The following is an 18,547-nucleotide window of genomic DNA, read 5'->3' on the forward strand; positions in this document are numbered from 1 at the left end:
ATTATAACTTGTTAAATAGGAAACTCACGTGTTTAAAACTGCACCTTTATATCCTGGTGTATACTTGTCTCCTTAAAATGATTAGAACTTCAATGTGGGCATAACTGAGCACTGGCTTTTGGCTTTTGATGAGAGCTTAACTGTGGAGGTAGTGAAAAGCATTTGGCCTGTTTATTGCCAGGACACTTTTCAGACAGGAGATTTGAGTGACTGAAGGAACAAATCAAAATGAGAAAAAAAGGTAACTAACTGTTAACAGGAACTCTTTTACATAGGAACTGTAAATGCTAGATATTTTGTTTATAATTTATTTATTTATTTATTTATTTATTAAATTTATATACCGCCCGACTAGCAATAGCTCTCTGGGCGGTGAACATAAAATTTTTGTGCAGGCAAAAGTGTTCTTCATCCTGAAATGACAAAAGCATTGTTTCTGCATGAATTTAGGAAGAATTTTTGATTGGCCAAAGGGATGGACGGTATGGCAGGAAACTGCTTTTTAAGCAGATAATGGATGAACCAGAGCTTGACATCCTTGCTGGTATCATTTATTTATTATAATTAGATATTCAGGATCAGGTTCCCACCCCGGCCCCAAATTCTTAGTTTGCTTGCAGTATAAAAGTCAGGCCCAGTTTTCTGAACAGAAATGTTTTTAAGAGATTTAAGAGAGAAGATTTGCAATTAAAAATATTCAATATTCTTGATAAGAAATAGGAAGGTATTAGCTAAGCTTCTGTTAAAAGTAGGCTGCAGTTTAAAAAAAGAGTTGCACAATCTTTGTGGCAGAGGTGTGGGGAGGAGAAGGAAGACAAAGGGAAGGATAAATCTTTACCACTGTTGTTCCTAAAACTGTGACTCATCTTTAAATGGTCTGCATGACCCAGAGTGCCACCGCCTTGGCCCACCCTGCAAATTGCTGTTTGTTTTTTAACTTTAGTCACATGTAGCTTTATTAGGCATCTTAAAGGCAACCTAATGATCACCTTCATACTATACATGTCGGAACAAAAACATTCATGTTTTTGAGGAGCAAATTGGCATTTACTGGATTGAAGGAGACTGAATACACTAGCATCAGATTGTAGGACAATGATTAGGGTGTTCATCTTTTTCCTGGTGGGGCTCCTGTGCCTTCAACATCTTCCAGGCAAGAAGAATTTCAATAGCTGGAGTTTGTTCCATTCCTGCATGCTGGGAAAAGCTTTTTCTGTTGAAGGCACAGGAGTCCTTTCAGAATAAAAATAGTAACAAGGAGGCAGAGTAGCTGCTTGCCTTATATCTGACCCAGTTGTAGATATGCATTTTTTAAAAAAAGAATTAAATGCCATCCTTCTTTCTACTTGGATTTTTGGGCAGTGTACAAATACCAAGGAACCTAAACCAGAACCAGATGTTCTATGGTTGGAACGGTTGAAGTGGGAGATGTATCTGTGGGAGATTATTTATTCAGCAATATGGTAACATTGACACTCTTACCTTTTTGGACTCTGTATGTACACTCACGTACACACACACATGTACACCTTGCATATAGATTTTAAGCTAAGCTAGAACTACTTATCGTGATACGTATCCTGATATGCTGGCTTTTACAGTGAAAAGTGCTTGATCTCAGGCAACATTTAGGCATAATGCCTACTTGTTGAAAGGACTGTCCTACAGGATATTTCTTAATATGCCTTTCAGTACTTTAGTGAGGTGAGAGGAATGGGGGTACACAGTGGACTTTGTGGTACAGAAAGGAAACTTGTAGTCTTACTGAACATACAGAGAAGTATAAAATGTAAACGTACTGTCCTCAAGTCGATTCCGACTTATGGCGACCCTATGAATAGGGTTTTCATGAGTCTGAGAGGCAGTGACTGGCCCAAGGTCACCCAGTGAGCTTCATGGCTATGTGGGGATTCGAACCCTGGTCTCCCAGGTTGTAATCCAACACCTTAACCATTATACCACACTGGCTGTCATGCAGAGAAGTATATGGGGTTTGTTTTAAGCAATTCAATTTAGTGGAAGCTAAAGGTAGAGCATTTTTCTGCAGTTATTAGAAGTGCACTGCAGAAATGTCTTAGCATAGTAAAAACAAATTGGTTTCTAGTCCTTATGACTACATAGCCCTAATCCTTATGACATGCTTTGATGTGTGGTAATGAAATCTCTAAAATAGAAAGGAGTCTCAGTAAAATTTCCAGAAAAGTAAAGTTTCAGTGAATTGCTTTCATTCATTCACCTCACAAACAAAAGCAGAATAATTATGCAAACAAAGGTTAAGTTTGCAAAACTGCTTAACTTGCCTGTCTCATACAGATTGCAGAATTCAGATTTACTCTGTTATGAATTTTGGGTTGGGGTATGTGTGTGTTTGCTTCTGCAGAAAAGGAGGTTCCCATGCTTAAAGGTGATCACACATACAGCTGTATGTACCTACTTCAAGATTTCATCTTGGTTCTTGTTCTTGGTTTATTGACCCTGCACATATTTAGTTTGGAGTAGTACACAATAAACTCTTATTTAGGAAAGCACATGCTTTGTTTGCTGAAGGGCCCACGTTCATCCCTTAGCATTTCAAGGTAGAGCTGGGAAAGATATGGTCTGACTCAGGAGCTATGTTAGCATTTTCTTTTGCCTTTTTACCCTTTCCAACGTGATTTTTGTTTTTAAAGTCTTTCCCTTACATTGTAACTCTGCTGTTTTAAGTTGGGGTGGGCAGATGAGAGATCAGGATCTATTTGCGTATCTGAGTGATTTGCATAATCAGCTGGGATTCTGAGTACAAATTGTTTTACAAGAGCAACACCTTGTTCTTCTGTTATAATGGTACACTGCTGCTCCAGACCCATTTTGCGCTTGACTCCAGTTAGATCTTAGGGGTCTTGTTTTTTTAAAAAAAGTAGATCCCAAAAAATCAGGAGTCTGCGCCTGGTTTAAGTGCCCATTGAATCCTATCATCCCCCACACTCTGCTTTTTATCATATTTTTCAAGCATTGCAGTTCTTGGTCCTTGTCTTGTTGCTTCTTTCTGTTGCCTGAAAAAAGTCCTTCAAGAATATTGCAAGCATGTAAATGAAATGTTTTGTGACATTAAAAGAATTAAAATTATTCACACACACAGAAAAGAATACTGCAAGCTAGGTTGTTGGGATATTTTCTAGCTACTTTTACAAAACATTGCTTAGGAGAGCATGCTCTGAAAACTGCAACTATGAAAATCAGATGGATTTTTTTCCTGGGTTCTTCCAAACATGTATATAAATAAATATATAGTGTATCTATAGTCACTAATGCTAGTTACCTAAAAAGAGTGTGCAGCTGTGCATATCTGTGCCTCAGTTGTTATATTATAAAACTATGGAAAATCAGAATCAGTGGTACTGCTATGTAATTTTAGACCCTGGACTTAAATGGTCTTATGGAGGCCCCCTTTAGATGGCTATGCGCATTACTTCAGTTGTGAAGCACACCGTTAGCATTTTTTTCCTTCCATCATTCATACTCTACAACTGCTTCTGCAGTAGTGGTATGTTAAGGGCAAAAAATAAATTTGCCAACCCTGATTTTAAAAAGAAACACTCAACACATGTGCAATTTCACATTTTAAACTCATGAAATCATAGCTCCATCATGACTACAGGAATAAGATTAGGTTTGCTTCTGCTGCCCTATGCTTAACTCATTTACTTGGGAATAAGCACCATTTCATTAAACAGGATAACATTTTTTTAAAGTAAAAAATAAAATGAGCACCTGTAACCATGTATATGCCCAGCTGTCTACCCCCTGAGTATAAAATGTTTTTAAAAATAAGGAACAGATGCTTGCGGTGATGGCAACAACTACTGCCGGTGTTGCCAAGCACACAGCAGCCCCAATTTCTGATGCTAGGCGTGTTTGTTGCTGCCCACACCATCCACCACTCTTGGGAGTGTGTGATTTAGGGTCCTCCTGAGCTGCAGGGTTTTGGACTTCAGCCCTAAGGTCCAGCTCTAGCAGCACCATTGATTTGAACAAAGAATGGTTCAGTTAGGCTAAGAATCCATATCTTAGCCAAGCACAATGGAAAAGCTTTGTGAGTGCAGCCCTGTGTTGAATACATACATAAGCTAGATTATGCCCTTTGTGTTTATAAATGTGCATACATATTTGAGTAAATCCTGTGGATGCATTTAAGCAAATCTGAGAAAACAGTCATAATTAAGTTAGGATGATCCTGTCAATGCTCCATAACTTAGCCTGTGACAATGGAATATTTGAATGAGCACCTTGTGCTCTTTTCCTGAGACTCTATATATGTGCAGAGTCCTTTTCTTGATTCATCCTAACAACAACCCTGTTGCCATTCTTCCCATTTTATAGATGAGGAATTGTAGTTGAATGAGAGATTTAGCCAAAGCTTGATTCTCACTTGCTGGGCTGTAGATACCCAGGTAAAAATTCTGAAGTGGATGTAGAAGGTCAGGTTTGAAGGAGCCATGCACTTCCTGTCTAGAGTACTGTGACATGGTGATTAAGAAAGGATCAGGCTACTTTTTCTTAGTGTTTTAAATGCACACTTGGCAAACTTTCCATGTGTATGCCCTTCAAACCTGACACATCTCTTGCGTATTTTGTACTTATAGCCAGGGCTGTGGAGTCAGTACGACAAACCTTCGACTCTGACTCCTCTATTTTTCTATGGTCCAACGCCAACTCCAACTCCTCTATTTTTCTACTGTCCGGCTCCACCCAAAATTGCTTCTTGTCAATCAGAATTTATTTGGAAGTCGGAGTTGGTACATTTCTACCGACTCTGACTCCGACTCCACCCAAAATTACTTCCGACTCCACGACTCCGACTCCACAGCCCTGCTTATAGCCATAGCTGCATATAAAATATGGAGTGGAAATCCCTAAGGGTGGAATTATTCATGCTGCCTCTCATTCATGTCTTGATTTGAGGAGGGCGTTGGATAGGGGTGAATGCTCATTCCTCTTCCTCCTTGATCTCTCAGCGGCTTTTGATACCGTCGACCTCGGGAATTGGAGGCACTGTTCTACGGTGGTTCCTTTCCTATCTCTCTGACAGGCACCAACGGGTGGCATTGGGAGAGGAGGTTTCGGACCCTTGGCCTCTTAATTGTGGTGTGCCACAGGGCTCTATCCTCTCTCCCATGCTATTTAACATCTATGTAAAGCCGCTGGGAGCTATCAGGAGATTTGGGTTGCAGTGCCACCAATATGCGGATGACACTCAGCTCTATCTCTCGTTTAAGTCCTCACCGGAGTTGGCTGTGGATACCATTTCCAAGTGCCTGGAGTCCGTAAGTGAATGGATAGGAGGAAACAGGCTGAAACTGAACCCCAACAAGACCGAGATACTGCTTGTGGGAGACAAGAGAAGATTGGGAGATATCGACCTGGTGTTGAATGGGATAAGATTGCCCCTAAAGGACCAGGTCTGCAGCCTCGGGGTCGTTCTTGACTCCAAGCTGTCCATGGAGGCTCAGGTGTTAGCAGTGAGCCGGGCAGCTTGGTATCAGTTACACCTGATACAGAGGCTGTGACCCTATCTTCCGGTTCATCTGCTCCTGCGAGTAGTGCATGCCCTGGTCTCCTCTCGCTTAGACTACTGTAATGTGCTCTACGTTGGGCTACCCATGAAGACGGTTCGGAAATTAACAACTGGTACAAAATGCAGTGGCATGGCTGATTAAGAATGGCCGCCGCCGGGATCACATCACTCCAGTGTTAGAAGACCTACACTGGTTACCAGTTGTCTACCGAGCCCAATTCAAGGTGTTGGTGTTAACCTTTAAAGCCCTACACGGTTTCGGTCCAGTTTATCTAAAGGAGCGCCTCCAGCATCACCAAATGTGCCGCCTTACAAAATCAGCCTCACAAGACCTTCTCTTGGTCCCGCCAGTGAAAACAACCAGGCTGGTGCGGACTAGAGAGAGGGCATTCTCAATTGTGGCCCCCACCCTCTGGAACTCTCTCCCTTATGATCTTCACCATGCCCCCTCCTTGGTAGACTTTCGCCAAGGATTAAAGACGTGGCTATTTCAGCGGGCATACAGGATCCCTAGCAAATTTTAGTATATAACGTACAGATGTGGGTGGGTTGATTAGTTGAAGACTGTATTTATATGTCGTATTTATATTGTATTTATATGCTGTATCTTATTTTAATTTATGTGCGCCGCCTAGAGTGGCCGTTCATTCGGCCAGATAGGCAGCATAAAAATAAATTTTTATTTATTATTATTATTATTATTATTATTATTATTCAAACCCCAGCTTCTGTTCTCCAAGACAAAGCAGAGCCAGGAGAGTCCAATTTCTAGATGAGAAGGGTGTGTGCGGTTTGGGTGAATGCTTCCCTTGCTTGCTGCTTTCCCTCTCAACCTCCCCTCACCTGTCCACCTTTCTTCCAGGCCCAATTTGAGACTTGTGTTTCCTTTGCAAACCAGAGATCTGGAACCTGAAGATGGGGAAATGGTCACATGTCATCCTGACCACTACCTCCCTCCGGGAAAGTTCACTCCCCTGGCCCTGCTTTCCCTCAGGGGAAGCAGTGGCTGGGTTGGGAAGATGTGCAGTGGAGGTGGAATGTGTAGTTCCAACTGTAAGACTACTCTGTTAAAACCTATGGTTACAAATTTTAGCTCATTGAAGTCTGTGTTCTTTTTGCCGGACCACCTTAGCAGCTTCAGTGGAACTGTTAATACAGCATCATTTTGACAGAAAATGATTGATGGTAGTAAATATAAGCAAGTTAGGTCTTATTTAACTAAGGAGGAGTTATAATGTCAGAGCAATTCTTGTGGTTTTATGTAAGAGTTTTCATATGAAAATGAATATTTACTGCCAGTGGAGACATTTAGATACCAAAATACCGGATACCAGTAGGAATTGGTCTTGATGGCTGCCCCATCAGCAGTCTAGTTGAACTGTGGCACAGTACTTTTACCTTGACCATTGGCATGATGGTTCCTAAGCTACCATTTCATTTCAACACAGGTCTCCTTTGTTTAAACCATCCTGAGGCAGATAAAATGCACTGGTAAATGATTAGTAACAAATTCTAACATTTTTAGAGGACTCTAGTGTGGCAGAAGTGTGTGTGTCATCTGTTGTGGTAGCAACTATGAGCTTATGTTCATTAGAGCTAGTATGGGTGAAAATTATAGCTTGGAGTGTTTTGTTCAGCCTCTAGCCAGAGGCAGCCTGATTTCTGCTTGCCTGTTTTGAATTTGCCATATCGTTTTGAAATACCAGAATACATCCTGTTGCCTAGTTCTCTTTGAGGACTGGAGGTGCTTTCCTACGTGTTTGGGTGTGTTTCTGTTGATTCTGAAGAGAGGTTCTTGGGAGATTGGTGAGCAAACAGCTAGAAAATGCACCCTTACTCATGCTGTCGGGTGAAAGCCATTGGAAGGTCCTGCATCAGTACAGTAAAATAGGAATCTATACAGCAAAATGCTGTGACATGTTTATGTGATTCCTTAATACTGATTTCGTTTCTTTGAAGAGCGATAGGAATCATGGAGATTAGACAAACTGAATTGCATTAGGATGGGCATTCACCTCAATAACTGCCTGTGTGAATGGGAGAGGGGAGAGCATGCTTCTGAGATTGGCATGATGTCCAACATTTAGGTAATTTTGGTGCAATCAAGGTTTGTGCCGGTCTTTAGCATGAACTGGTAATTGGAACACTTTCCACAAACTCCAAATACTTAGACTTCAGCCCTGTCTATCTATCTGTCTCTTTCTGAAAATCACTTATGCTTTTGTTAACCCTTGATTGTAATGCAAGATAGGTCTCCTTTTAAGGGGATTGGTTGGCTGAAACATGTCAGAGTTTTAAAGTTTCCTGGTGGTCTTTTTGGTAGTGCAGATTTGATCTTGACGGTCCTAAATGGCTTAGGTCCCATATACCTGGAATATTGGCTTATGATCAGTTATCCCAGCACTATCCCCAAAAAACACAAATAGAGAGACACTCATTCCCCTTTCCCTAATGACTTGGCAAAGACTGAGCCTGTGCTCCTGTAAGTTCTTTCTATTTGGGGCTGGTTTCTAGGTGCCAGGGTTAAATACATACTGACTGACTGACTGACTGACTGACTGACTGACTGACTGACTGACTGACTGACTGACTGACTGACTGACTGACTGACTGACTGACTGACTGACTGACTGACTGACTGACTGACTGACTGACTGACTGATCGATCGATCGATCGATTGGTTGGGATTGGGCTCGTGGGAGTTGTAGTTCAAAAAAGTAACTTTTCCAAGCTCTGGATTCATGTGGTAGTGATGAAATGCCTTGTGCTACCATTTTACTACAGTAAATTTGTTATTACTAGTTAATATACATTTGCCATTTATGAAGGAGTCAGAGTCGGTACATTTCTACTGACTCCGACTCCACCCAAAATTGCTCCACGACTCCGGCTCCGGCTCCACAGCCCACTGCAGTCAAAAGTGAACCAGCTCTCATAAATTAGGATGAAGATGAGAACAGGCGGTGATTGCAAGATTACCTACTTCCTGCATTGAACAGAGATGTCATGCAATGTGCCTTTCTGCTCTCAGCCACCCTATTGCACAGGAATCCATATTCAATGGGAAGTGGTAGCATGGTGCTTCTTGCCTCTCTGGGAGTTCATTGACTTCCAGGCAGCAAAGCAGAATGCAGACAAGAAGGACGTTCTCTTATTCCATTGGCATGTATGCTTCCTATTGCATCATATCAATCCCAGTGGCATGCCATCAAAAATAACACGTGTGTGTGACCAAATTAGTGGGCTCTCTAAAACTGTTAGCTGTACCTTGAAGAACATGACTATTCATTATTAGCTTTGATTTGTTATAAAAACACCTATAGCTTAGTAGCCAGTCCTTCTGTTTAAATGTTTGACTAATTGTCTAATATCGATCAGTGTAATCTTTCCCTAGATGGATGTGCCAATGCAATTTCCACATACTGAAAAATATTGTTTGTAGCAACCTTGAAATATTAGTTGTGATAATATTTGGTTTGTTTTTCAATGTTTTTAATTGTATTGATTTGATTGTTTGCCACCCTGGGCTGCTTTGGAAGGAAGGGAAAGATAAAATTCTAAATAAATATGCATGTCCTCACACATTGGCACGTACCTCTCATAGAACCAGGTATCCTCAGAACTATGTTTATGTCTTGTGTGCTTTTGCATGCAGATGCAAGTGTGTCTGCTGGTTGTTTTTGCATACCAATACCAGGGTCTTGAGTGGAGGAGCAGCTGGCATTTTGCTGGATCTTCAGTTTTGTGTGCATTGTTTGTCTGAGGGGAGGCGCACACAAAGAACTAAGGGAGTGGCTAATTGGACTAGGATTTCCTGTAGCTGTAAACTGCAATAAGTATAGTTTCATCTTGCTCTTTGCAAGTAAAAACAAAGGCATTATAGCTGCTTGAATCCCAGATCTCATGCTAAGCTAGTTCAGGGAGACCTGTGATAGTCTCACAGGGGTCTTGGGCTAGATACCGTAAGATACTTCTTTTACAATTTTGAATGGAGGTGGTGACTGCACAAGTCCCTCTGCCCTCCCACTCTCCCCAACTGGATCCTACACCTGGTTGTAGATTTTGTAGCAGAGCCAGAGGCTTTTGCTCCAGCAGCAAGTTTTGTAGGACAAGCTGAGGTCTCTCTACTCTGTCACTCAACACGAGGAGAGAGCCCCTTCCTAGGCAGAAGATAGCACGAGATAGCGATAGGGTGTGGAGGCTCCTTAAGATTGGGTGCAAACATCCAAAGCTAAATTCTGCAAGGAGATTTACACAGTTATTAAAACTTTGCACAGATCGCCTTTTAAAAAGTGATTATGCATAATCCACTGTGCTTCTGCAAGATACCGGAGGAGCAAAAAACCTGTATAGACCTTGGGGTCATTATGGATAGTGAAATGAAGATGTCAACCCAGTCTGCATCAGCTGTGAAAAAGGCAAACTCAATGCTATAGATCATTAGAAAAGGAGTTTAAAATAAAACTGTTGAGATAATGCTGTTATACAAACATATGGTGCGACCGCATTTGGAATACTGTGTACAGTTCTGGTCACCTCACCACAAAAATATATTGTAGATCAAGGTTCAGAAAAGGGCAACCAAAATGATCAAGGGGATGGAGCAACTCCCTTATGAGGAAAGGTTGCAGCATTTTGGGCTTTTTAGTTTAGAGAATAGGTGAGTAAGAGGTGATGTGATAGAAGTGTATGAAATTATGCATGATGTGGAGAAAGTGAATAAAGCAGTCCCCCTCCCCCAACACTAGAACTCATGGGCATCCAATGAAGCTGAATGTTGGAAGATTCAGGGCAGAGAAAAGAAAGTATTTCTTAACACAGCACATAGTTGACCTATGGAATTCACTCCCGCAAGAGGCAGTGCTGGCCACCAACTTGGATGGCTTTAAAAGAGGATTAGACAGGCTCATGGAGCATAAGGCTATCAATGGCTACTAGACATTATGGCTATGCTCTGCCTCCATGGTCAGAGGTACCAGTTGCTGGTAACTGCAGGTGGGGAGAGTGGGTTGGAATCGGCAAACCTGAGTGTATCCCACAGGAAATGAGTAACATCAGAAACTGAGCGTATGATGAGGAAAAGCAAAGGTGGACCGACATCAGCAGGAACAGGTCTCCCAGTTGCTCTGTCAAGCAAGCAAGTTTGACCTAAAAACTTCTGTCAGAGAGTATTTGCCTGTCTGTCACTAGGTGTGGTGGCACACAGGGCCAACCTCTGTCTTACATCAGTTCATTAGTTCAAGACCCACTACAGACTCATCCTGACAAATCATGTAACTTCCCAAACTAAGTACATTTTGACTGTGTGTGTCTCTTATTAAAGAAGTGAACGTTGCAGTGAAAATTTTATATATAGGTAATGAAAAACTAAAACAATTAGAAGCTGGGGTAGGAGTAAAAGTGTAGCAAAACAAACTTATAGGCGAATGATACAAAGTTCAAAATAAATGGAATGTTTAAATAATAAAGCCAGATTTTTCTTTCCATTTCTAAGCTTGTTTTCTTTGTGGTAAGTTCTGTTGGGACTTTCTCTTGGATAAGTCTGCTTAGGAACAAAATTTTAGTAACTAGCATGCTAATGGAATTTTGCTTTTCTTTACCACCTAAGTGCTCATGGTGGTGGATGGGATGCCTGTGTAGGCCCTGTAGGGAGTGTAGTATGACCCTGTGTGAGCTTTGTCAGTGAGGGATGGGCTGTATGGAGTCTGTGATGGAGGGCAGGTTTTGCCCTTCTTCTTACAGTGCCCCTGCATGCTATGCTTTAAATCATAGGGAGTATATGGCCAGCATTCTCTTATTGGGGAGAAAGTAAAGTAGTACATCTGGGGACAACACTGGAGTAGGACACCGCTAAGTCTGCTCCCCAGTGACTCCTATCTCTGCCTGCACGGCCTCCTGGGATTTGTTTCAAAGTCACACTAGAAATGTTGGGAAAAGTGAGGGATACTTTTATTCACTCATACATTAGGACTGTGGCATTGGTCTTGGATGAGGCATGAGTCCGAGATGACTACTCCTGCTTTGGAAATATTCAGACCACCTCTGAATCTGAGGTAATTTGGGTCTGAGACAAAGTCGGCTGATCCCAACACTCTGGAACCCCCTCACAAGGGTGTGCTACTTTTCTGCCCAATTTGATACATTTTTGAACCTCTCCCAAGTGTCTCTAAGCTCGTCATAAATGGAGAATGCTAGGCAGATTGGAGGGGGTATAGTTTGTGACTGACAGCTCTAGCTTCTAATTTCTGCCAGGACTCTCTTTTTTATTTCCAATCAAAGTACTTTTAGGAGGAACATTGAAGTAACATATCAGAAGCTCTTCTCTTTGTTAGTTTGACTATTTTGGCAGCAGGTATGGCAGCTGGAGTCTCTAGGGCTTCCAAGAACGGCTTGAGAAGCACAACTAACAGGGAGATCCTGACCACTTCATCAAGACTCTCTGTAGCTTAGTCAGTCTTTTGAGAATCAGGTATGTGGAGGTCCACCAAGTTCCCATGTCCTGAATCAAGCTCTGCCCTCCACAGCTCCTTCTGTACTTTTTCTCTGGATGCCCAACCTGAAATTTTGGGAGGCATCATCCTTTCAGAAGAGGCTTTTTTATGCCTTCAAATTTCATCCAGTTCTGCCAAAAAATAAAGTTATAGGCATTTGTTTATTATTTTATTATAGTCCATGAGGAAGACATCAGAGGGTTTGGGAAACAAGCTTCTGTCTCATTTTGGAAGCAAAGCATGATGGCATTCCAAGCCTAGGCAGCCTCCTATCCAAATCAGTGAAGTGGTATTTATTTTTCTGTGCCCAGCTTTAGTATTCACTGAATACTCTGACCAAGAACAAATCTTGGCTGCAGCTCATGGTTAGTGAGGAGAGAGCTTAACCATGAATCTGGGTTTAGACAGCAAGCTAAGACTGAGGAGCAAAGCAGCACTAAGGAGCCCACACATTTGCATAGTCCTCGTAATCCATAGTTCAGTCTTGTTAATCCATAGTTTGCCTGAGTGTGTTATGCAATCTAGGCCAGCGTGTTTTGCTATCTTCTGCCCATATGGGTTGTTTATAGTCCTTTTTTCCAAAGTACTCACACAGTTAAAGAATGGATGCTAAGTCCAGTAAGTCAGGAGTATAATGAATGCTTTGAAGAGTTCTGTGGAAAAATACTGGAGACAGACAGTTGCTGAGTTCAGGTAATGCTCAATTTAAATATTAAACATGTTGGTGGGGAAGATCTAAAGAGGGGAGGAATCCAGTGTGTCCTTTCCCACTCAGTGTTAACTACTTTACTTTGATCTGTTAATTTCTGAGATGTACCACTCTTTGTTGCATGTAAGGAAGAAACATCTCTGAGGTATGAGGCAACAAATCTTTAGTATTTGTGTGTGCTTGCTTAAGTCTGTGGCCAAAATCTAGTTTTCAGAGAGCTGAAGAGAGTTTGAGGCACACTTAGACAGAACAACAACACAAAACCTGAACACTTTAACTACAGAGATCATTTTGCCTTAATTCACATAACTTCAGTGAGGAATCTGTAGTGCTGTCTTAGCTGTTCCTCCCCAGTTTCACAAAGTTTTGGGTTTTGAGTGCACAACGTTCACTGCTGTATTAATTAAGGAGCAAGCTGAAGCAGTGGGCTAGTATTGTGACTAATGGCATTGGGGGGGCAGGGGCTAGCACATCTCCTGGAGGCCATTTTAACTCCATGTGGTGGTTCATCTCACATGTTGTTGGTGAGCAGCTGCCCTGGAAACAGTATAGGCAGTCTTCTCTGTGCCACGATCTTTGTCTGTTTGTGATGAAGAGAATCGCTCACTCTTCAGGGTGAGCTGCTGAATGCAAACAGCTTGCCACACGGTCCAACTTGTAGTGTTGTTTGTCCTTTAAAATGTAATTAAAAAAAAAAAGCCTTCAAAATGTCACTTGGTTTGTTGCCTCAGCATGGTGTGCTCAGAATTGCTTGAATTCTTTGTTTTTTTCATGATCCAAGTAAATTTTTTTGGGGGGGGGATCTGAATTGTTCTTCTGAGACAGTAGTTCTAGTAACTGAATTTTACTGCTGGTTTTTATGGTTGTTACAAACCTTATAAGAAAGGTGTCACAACTATCTATATTGGGGAGATGAGGAAGCCTATTGACGTTTGGGCTGCCTTTTCTGGACATACATATAAAACCTGCTGGTATAACATAACAGACTGTGAAAACTGCTGTGATCCTAAGCATTCTTGATAAGAATGGGCAGTATTTTGGAGAAAACATATTTTTCCACAGAGGAGTCCAACTTCTCAGTCTTGACCACCATCTACTGGGTGTGGTGAACTTTCTTGTGGGATACCTTCAGGAAACCAATACTTTCAAAGCAACCCCATGACCTGCTTCTGTGTAGCTGAGGTTGTACAGTTAACACATGGTACATTAGTTGAAGAAATCCCTCAGAACACTTGATGACTAAAGTTTCAGATTGCTCCATTTTAAATTCTTCCCCTTGTGAGGTTTCATGATTCATAAAATGTTCTTGGGGATATGTGAATGCACCAAAGCTAGGCTGAGATTCTCCTTGAAACAATTTTAAAGGTGAAGCACGTGGGACAAAGTGTGGAATGAATAAAGACTCTGTGCCCCATACCAGTTCTATATCGTGATTTGGCAGGTGCTTCATAATTCCTCAGTTCCTTATTTTGTCGTCTCAGATTGGCTGTACAAACTGGTTGTGTGAGCTTTGAGCTGAAATAAAAAGTTCATGTGACATAAATGCTCCAAGGCATTGTAAGTTTTGATAGGCTGCAATAAATCCTGCAGAAAGAAAAATGAGGTTTCTTCTTGGGATCAAAATTTGGACATCAAGGTTGCAAATGCATTGATGAATTCCTTAAATGTCCTAGTAACTTCCTCAAATGTCAGTTGTGCTGTGTATACCATGTACAGTAAACCAAACTGGTCTTTTTCCTGTTTCGCTTGCACTAAAATATTTTGTTCTTCCCCTAGACTGATGGCATTACCATGGAAACCATTGTGAGAAGAGCAGGCTTTCCAGCTGGTTTCTCCATAACTGTGTGGTGCTTTTGGAAGCAGAGCCCATCTCCAGCCAACTCTGTTCACTTCCACCAGCACAGACATGGACATATTGGCAATGATTTTTCATCAAGTGTTGGTTGAGTCTGCAGTTGTGCTTATCCGAATGAACTTTGGTCATAGATGAGTTTTGATGATGGAGCTTCTTTCCTCCCCTTAGCATAACTGTCTGGGAGACAAGGTGAATGCTGGAATTGAAATGACAAGTTCTTGTGCTCCTTCCACACTGTCCCCCCCTAAGTTTTTGTTTTGAGAAGTCACTTGCTGTCTGAGAATCTGCCTAATAAGGGTTTTGCTCTCCTAGTACTTGAAGTGATGGTTTAGATTTTTTTTTTCCTTTGGCAGTTATAAACTATTTTGAGGGGATGGGAACAACAGACTAAGGCTACGATCCTAAGCATGCTTATTTGTAAGTCTCATTGAAATATATATATATATATATTTGGGACTGGAGGCCTGTGGCCAATTTTTCTGGAGAGTAAAATGCCAATAAACGCAACCTTTCCCACCCCACTACCAGAGAACCTCTCCCCCATGCATGCACTTTCTGCTGCCTGTCTGTTTCTCTTCCATGCACCGTAAGAGGAGCTTGTTTACCTTCACCCACTTCATGCTGTGGCCGGGACAGAAAAGTCAGAGAACGTACCACTTCTCTGCCACTCACCCTGGCCCTTAGCATTTGTGGCAGCATTTGCAAAGAAGTCATTTATTGTTTGCTCTGTCAGTGCCCACTTTGAGAACAGCTGCTGCTAGAGCATACCATAAAGATAATTTGCAATTTTTGAGGACTGAGTGGATTGAGAGTGTGTGTGTGTACACAGCATGGCTCTTCCTCCCTTTCCAGAGAGTGAACAAGGCAGGTAAATCCTATCTTAATCCCTTACACAGTTACATGAAGTAAGCACCACTAAAATCAATGGGACTTACTGACAGGTCAACATGCATAGGACCAGTCTGTAACCAAGTGTCTGTCTTTCTCACATACTGTTTGTCTCTGGCTCCCTTCTTGAGAGGGAGGCACATGTGTGGGTTGATGTGAGACTTCACAGCCACAAGAGTGATATCCTATAAGGGAGAGAAATGGTACCTATCTGAGAACTAATTTTTTTGTTGTTAAATTTCACTTTATGATACGAGAGGTTTGTGAATTCTCTTGTCTCTTTATTTTTTTAATACTCCTGTATCCTCTTCAATTGAAAATTGTTAAGAATATCTCAAATGTAAAGGTAGAACTGAATAATTGGTTGTATCTTGATTATAGTTAAAAATTTATCTTATCTCCCTGTATAGTTTTTGCTATTAATTATACATTTTGGATTAGCAGGGAGTTGATTTCTTTATAAGTTCAAATGGAAAAAAATGCAAACTCTGCACCTGTATATTACCCCTGCATTACAATGTTGATGTGCTGTAGAGCTTTTAGAGAGAGACCACTTTAAACTTTGAAACGACCTTTTTATTTGGAGCTTCTTTTTTCTTCCAGAATTAGAAAAAAATATGCCTAATGTGGGGAAAGGAAGACATGTTCTTACTAGGAGTATGTTTAAAATGGGGAATTGAAAATTATAGTCAGAAGTCCGGTGCCTCACTTAATAGGCTTAAGTCATTAAAGAGCATGACACTAGTTATTGGTACTGGCACTAGTTATTGGTACCTGTAGTATATCCTAATAATTAGAAGCACTGATAACTGAAAGGGTTGAAAGCAGTAAACAAATCCTCAGGCACCACACAGCTGGTATTCCTCTACGTTGTATATTGTACAAGTATTGAGTAAGGGTTGCCTCACCTTTTGACATCTGACCTTTTCAAAGTACTAGACCAGTTTGTATAACAAATTAGACCCTGCTGTCAGTTTTGATGTTCATTACTGTGTACTGGAATCTATTTTTGGTTAGTCTTAATATACATGTCACAAAATGATATAAGTAACTTTTGGCAAATATAGTTGGTATCCATGAGTTCATGCAGAACCCAGTAATTGGAAGGAAAAATATATGCTGCAGAGTTTAAAAGCACAGATGAGTTTCTGAATCTAGAAAAGCAAGGTTCTTAAGAGTACACTTCACTAGTTGCTGCTAAACAGATTTTAACTTAAAAACATGACCACTTTTCTAGACCACAATACTGTCTTGCCATGTACATTTTGTTTGGACTCTGTAAATTAACAATGCAATAGGTACTGACTTTTTTTAAAAAAGCTTTACATCTTTTTATTTAAAAAATGAAATTTGGGTGATAATTCAAAAGATGAATAGTGAAAAAGGTTTAAAAGATGTTACGTTCTTTACATATGAGATCCTGAGGCTACCATGGTACAATATGCAGCACTGATTTTACAAATGCTGAATAAATAAGCAAACCTCAACTCTACTGGTACAAATACTAACAGGTACAGCATAATAAATATGCAATCTTTTTTGTCTTAGTTTACAGCAACTAACTTATTCAGTATTGTGCTGGAAGACCATTTTCCAACTATGTAAAACATATCACTATGTGGACAACCTTCCAGCCACCCGTTTTATGCTGCTGTATAGTACAGAAAAACCAATGATGGAACAATGTTTGTCCTGTAAATTTTAATTTGATATTGACAGTTATTGTCTGTACAAACTAAAACATATATGGTTAAAACTGTTCATTATATTTGCTATTTCTGCTTCACTGATCTGTTTGAGCTGATTGATCCGGCTGTGTCTTCCATTGTAAATATTGTTACATTGTTTTTCATGGTAAAATGCAGCACATTTGCAATTTTGGGAGACTGGCTTGAAGCTCTGTATAGTGTTTATATTTATCTGAATTGGCTTTCCATAGAGCTACTTGCAGTAAATGTGTTCATGGTAGTGTTGATGCGGTTGAGTCATTATTTAAAACTGGTTGCTTGCTAAAGTAGTGCCTTTTTTTAATACATTCCCTGGACTTTTAAGCGTGGATTTAAGTTTTAGCATGCTCTGCATGCAAATCACCTAGATCCCTTCTGCCAAAAAGCTATTATGGCCCATTTTAAATGCTGCAAGAATACTTAGTGTGGCTTAAAGCATTCATTAGCCAATGGTAGTGATCAGTTCATTGTAGTTGTGGATTTTTAATCTGATTTTTAAATGGAGCATGTGAAAGGCTGTTTATAGCTGATAGTAATGTCGTAAGCCATTAGTGTTCATCACTTACTTCATTCACAGGAGCAGCCTTTTCATGTCGACAATATAATATATGAGCCAGAGGCTCATGATTGTATTGTAGCCAATTCTCTAATCTCAGACACGTTTCTGAATTGTTCCATAGCTATGATCCTAAAGTTCCCATCATTAGTGCCCTTAGTCACAAAATGGACCACTCTTTTGATGGAAACTGCTTTTAAAGAAACATCTAAGCTTATCCTCCAGTAAGAAAAGTAATTTTTCTACAGATTTACTGCCAGTGTAGAAACACTAGAATATTAATATCGAGCAAAAGCAGGAGTTGACTCAAACCTTTAATTTTTATAAAACATATAATTTAGAAATAGACCGAGATCCTTATTTTTTTAGTTGGTTGAAAACATTTAGGATTGTGATACAGTTAAATGGCTAGAAGTACAAAATCACTGATGGACCAAGGATACTTCATTCTTTCACTAGATATGTCCTAGTGTGTCAGTGTAGGTCATCTTCTAGGCTTTCAACCTGATCCCATGCGGAGTTAGTGCATCTAAAGGCCATGAAAATCAATGAGCTTTTGTGTGCCAAACTCTACATAGGGAGGATCACGCTGTTAATTTCTCAGCACCTTGTTTCTCCTTGGTGTATAGAGTAAACAGATATGATTAAGCAAATAGATGGCACCAGACAACCTAATCATTGCTGGTTACAATTAATGGGCTACATAAATCCCCCAGTTATTATTACATGAGGCGTTAAATGGGGAAGGAAGAGGTGTGTGGAAAGA

At 40.6% G+C, this 18,547-nt stretch overlaps 1 protein-coding gene across 1 annotated transcript in view; it reads left to right on the forward strand.

Moving 5' to 3' along the window:
* IRS4 (insulin receptor substrate 4) overlaps window positions 1–17,466 on the forward strand; it is a 28,620-nt gene extending 11,154 nt beyond the window's left edge. The window contains exon 2 of the mRNA XM_061598221.1: window positions 14,532–17,466. Coding sequence (XP_061454205.1) covers window positions 14,532–14,536 — 5 coding nt within the window. The 3' untranslated portion in view covers window positions 14,537–17,466. The remainder of the gene's footprint in view (window positions 1–14,531) is intronic.
* Window positions 17,467–18,547: the final 1,081 nt, after the last annotated feature.

The sequence above is a fragment of the Rhineura floridana genome, chromosome 16 (genome assembly GCF_030035675.1).
Source record: "Rhineura floridana isolate rRhiFlo1 chromosome 16, rRhiFlo1.hap2, whole genome shotgun sequence".
In the NCBI taxonomy this organism is placed as follows: domain Eukaryota; kingdom Metazoa; phylum Chordata; class Lepidosauria; order Squamata; family Rhineuridae; genus Rhineura; species Rhineura floridana.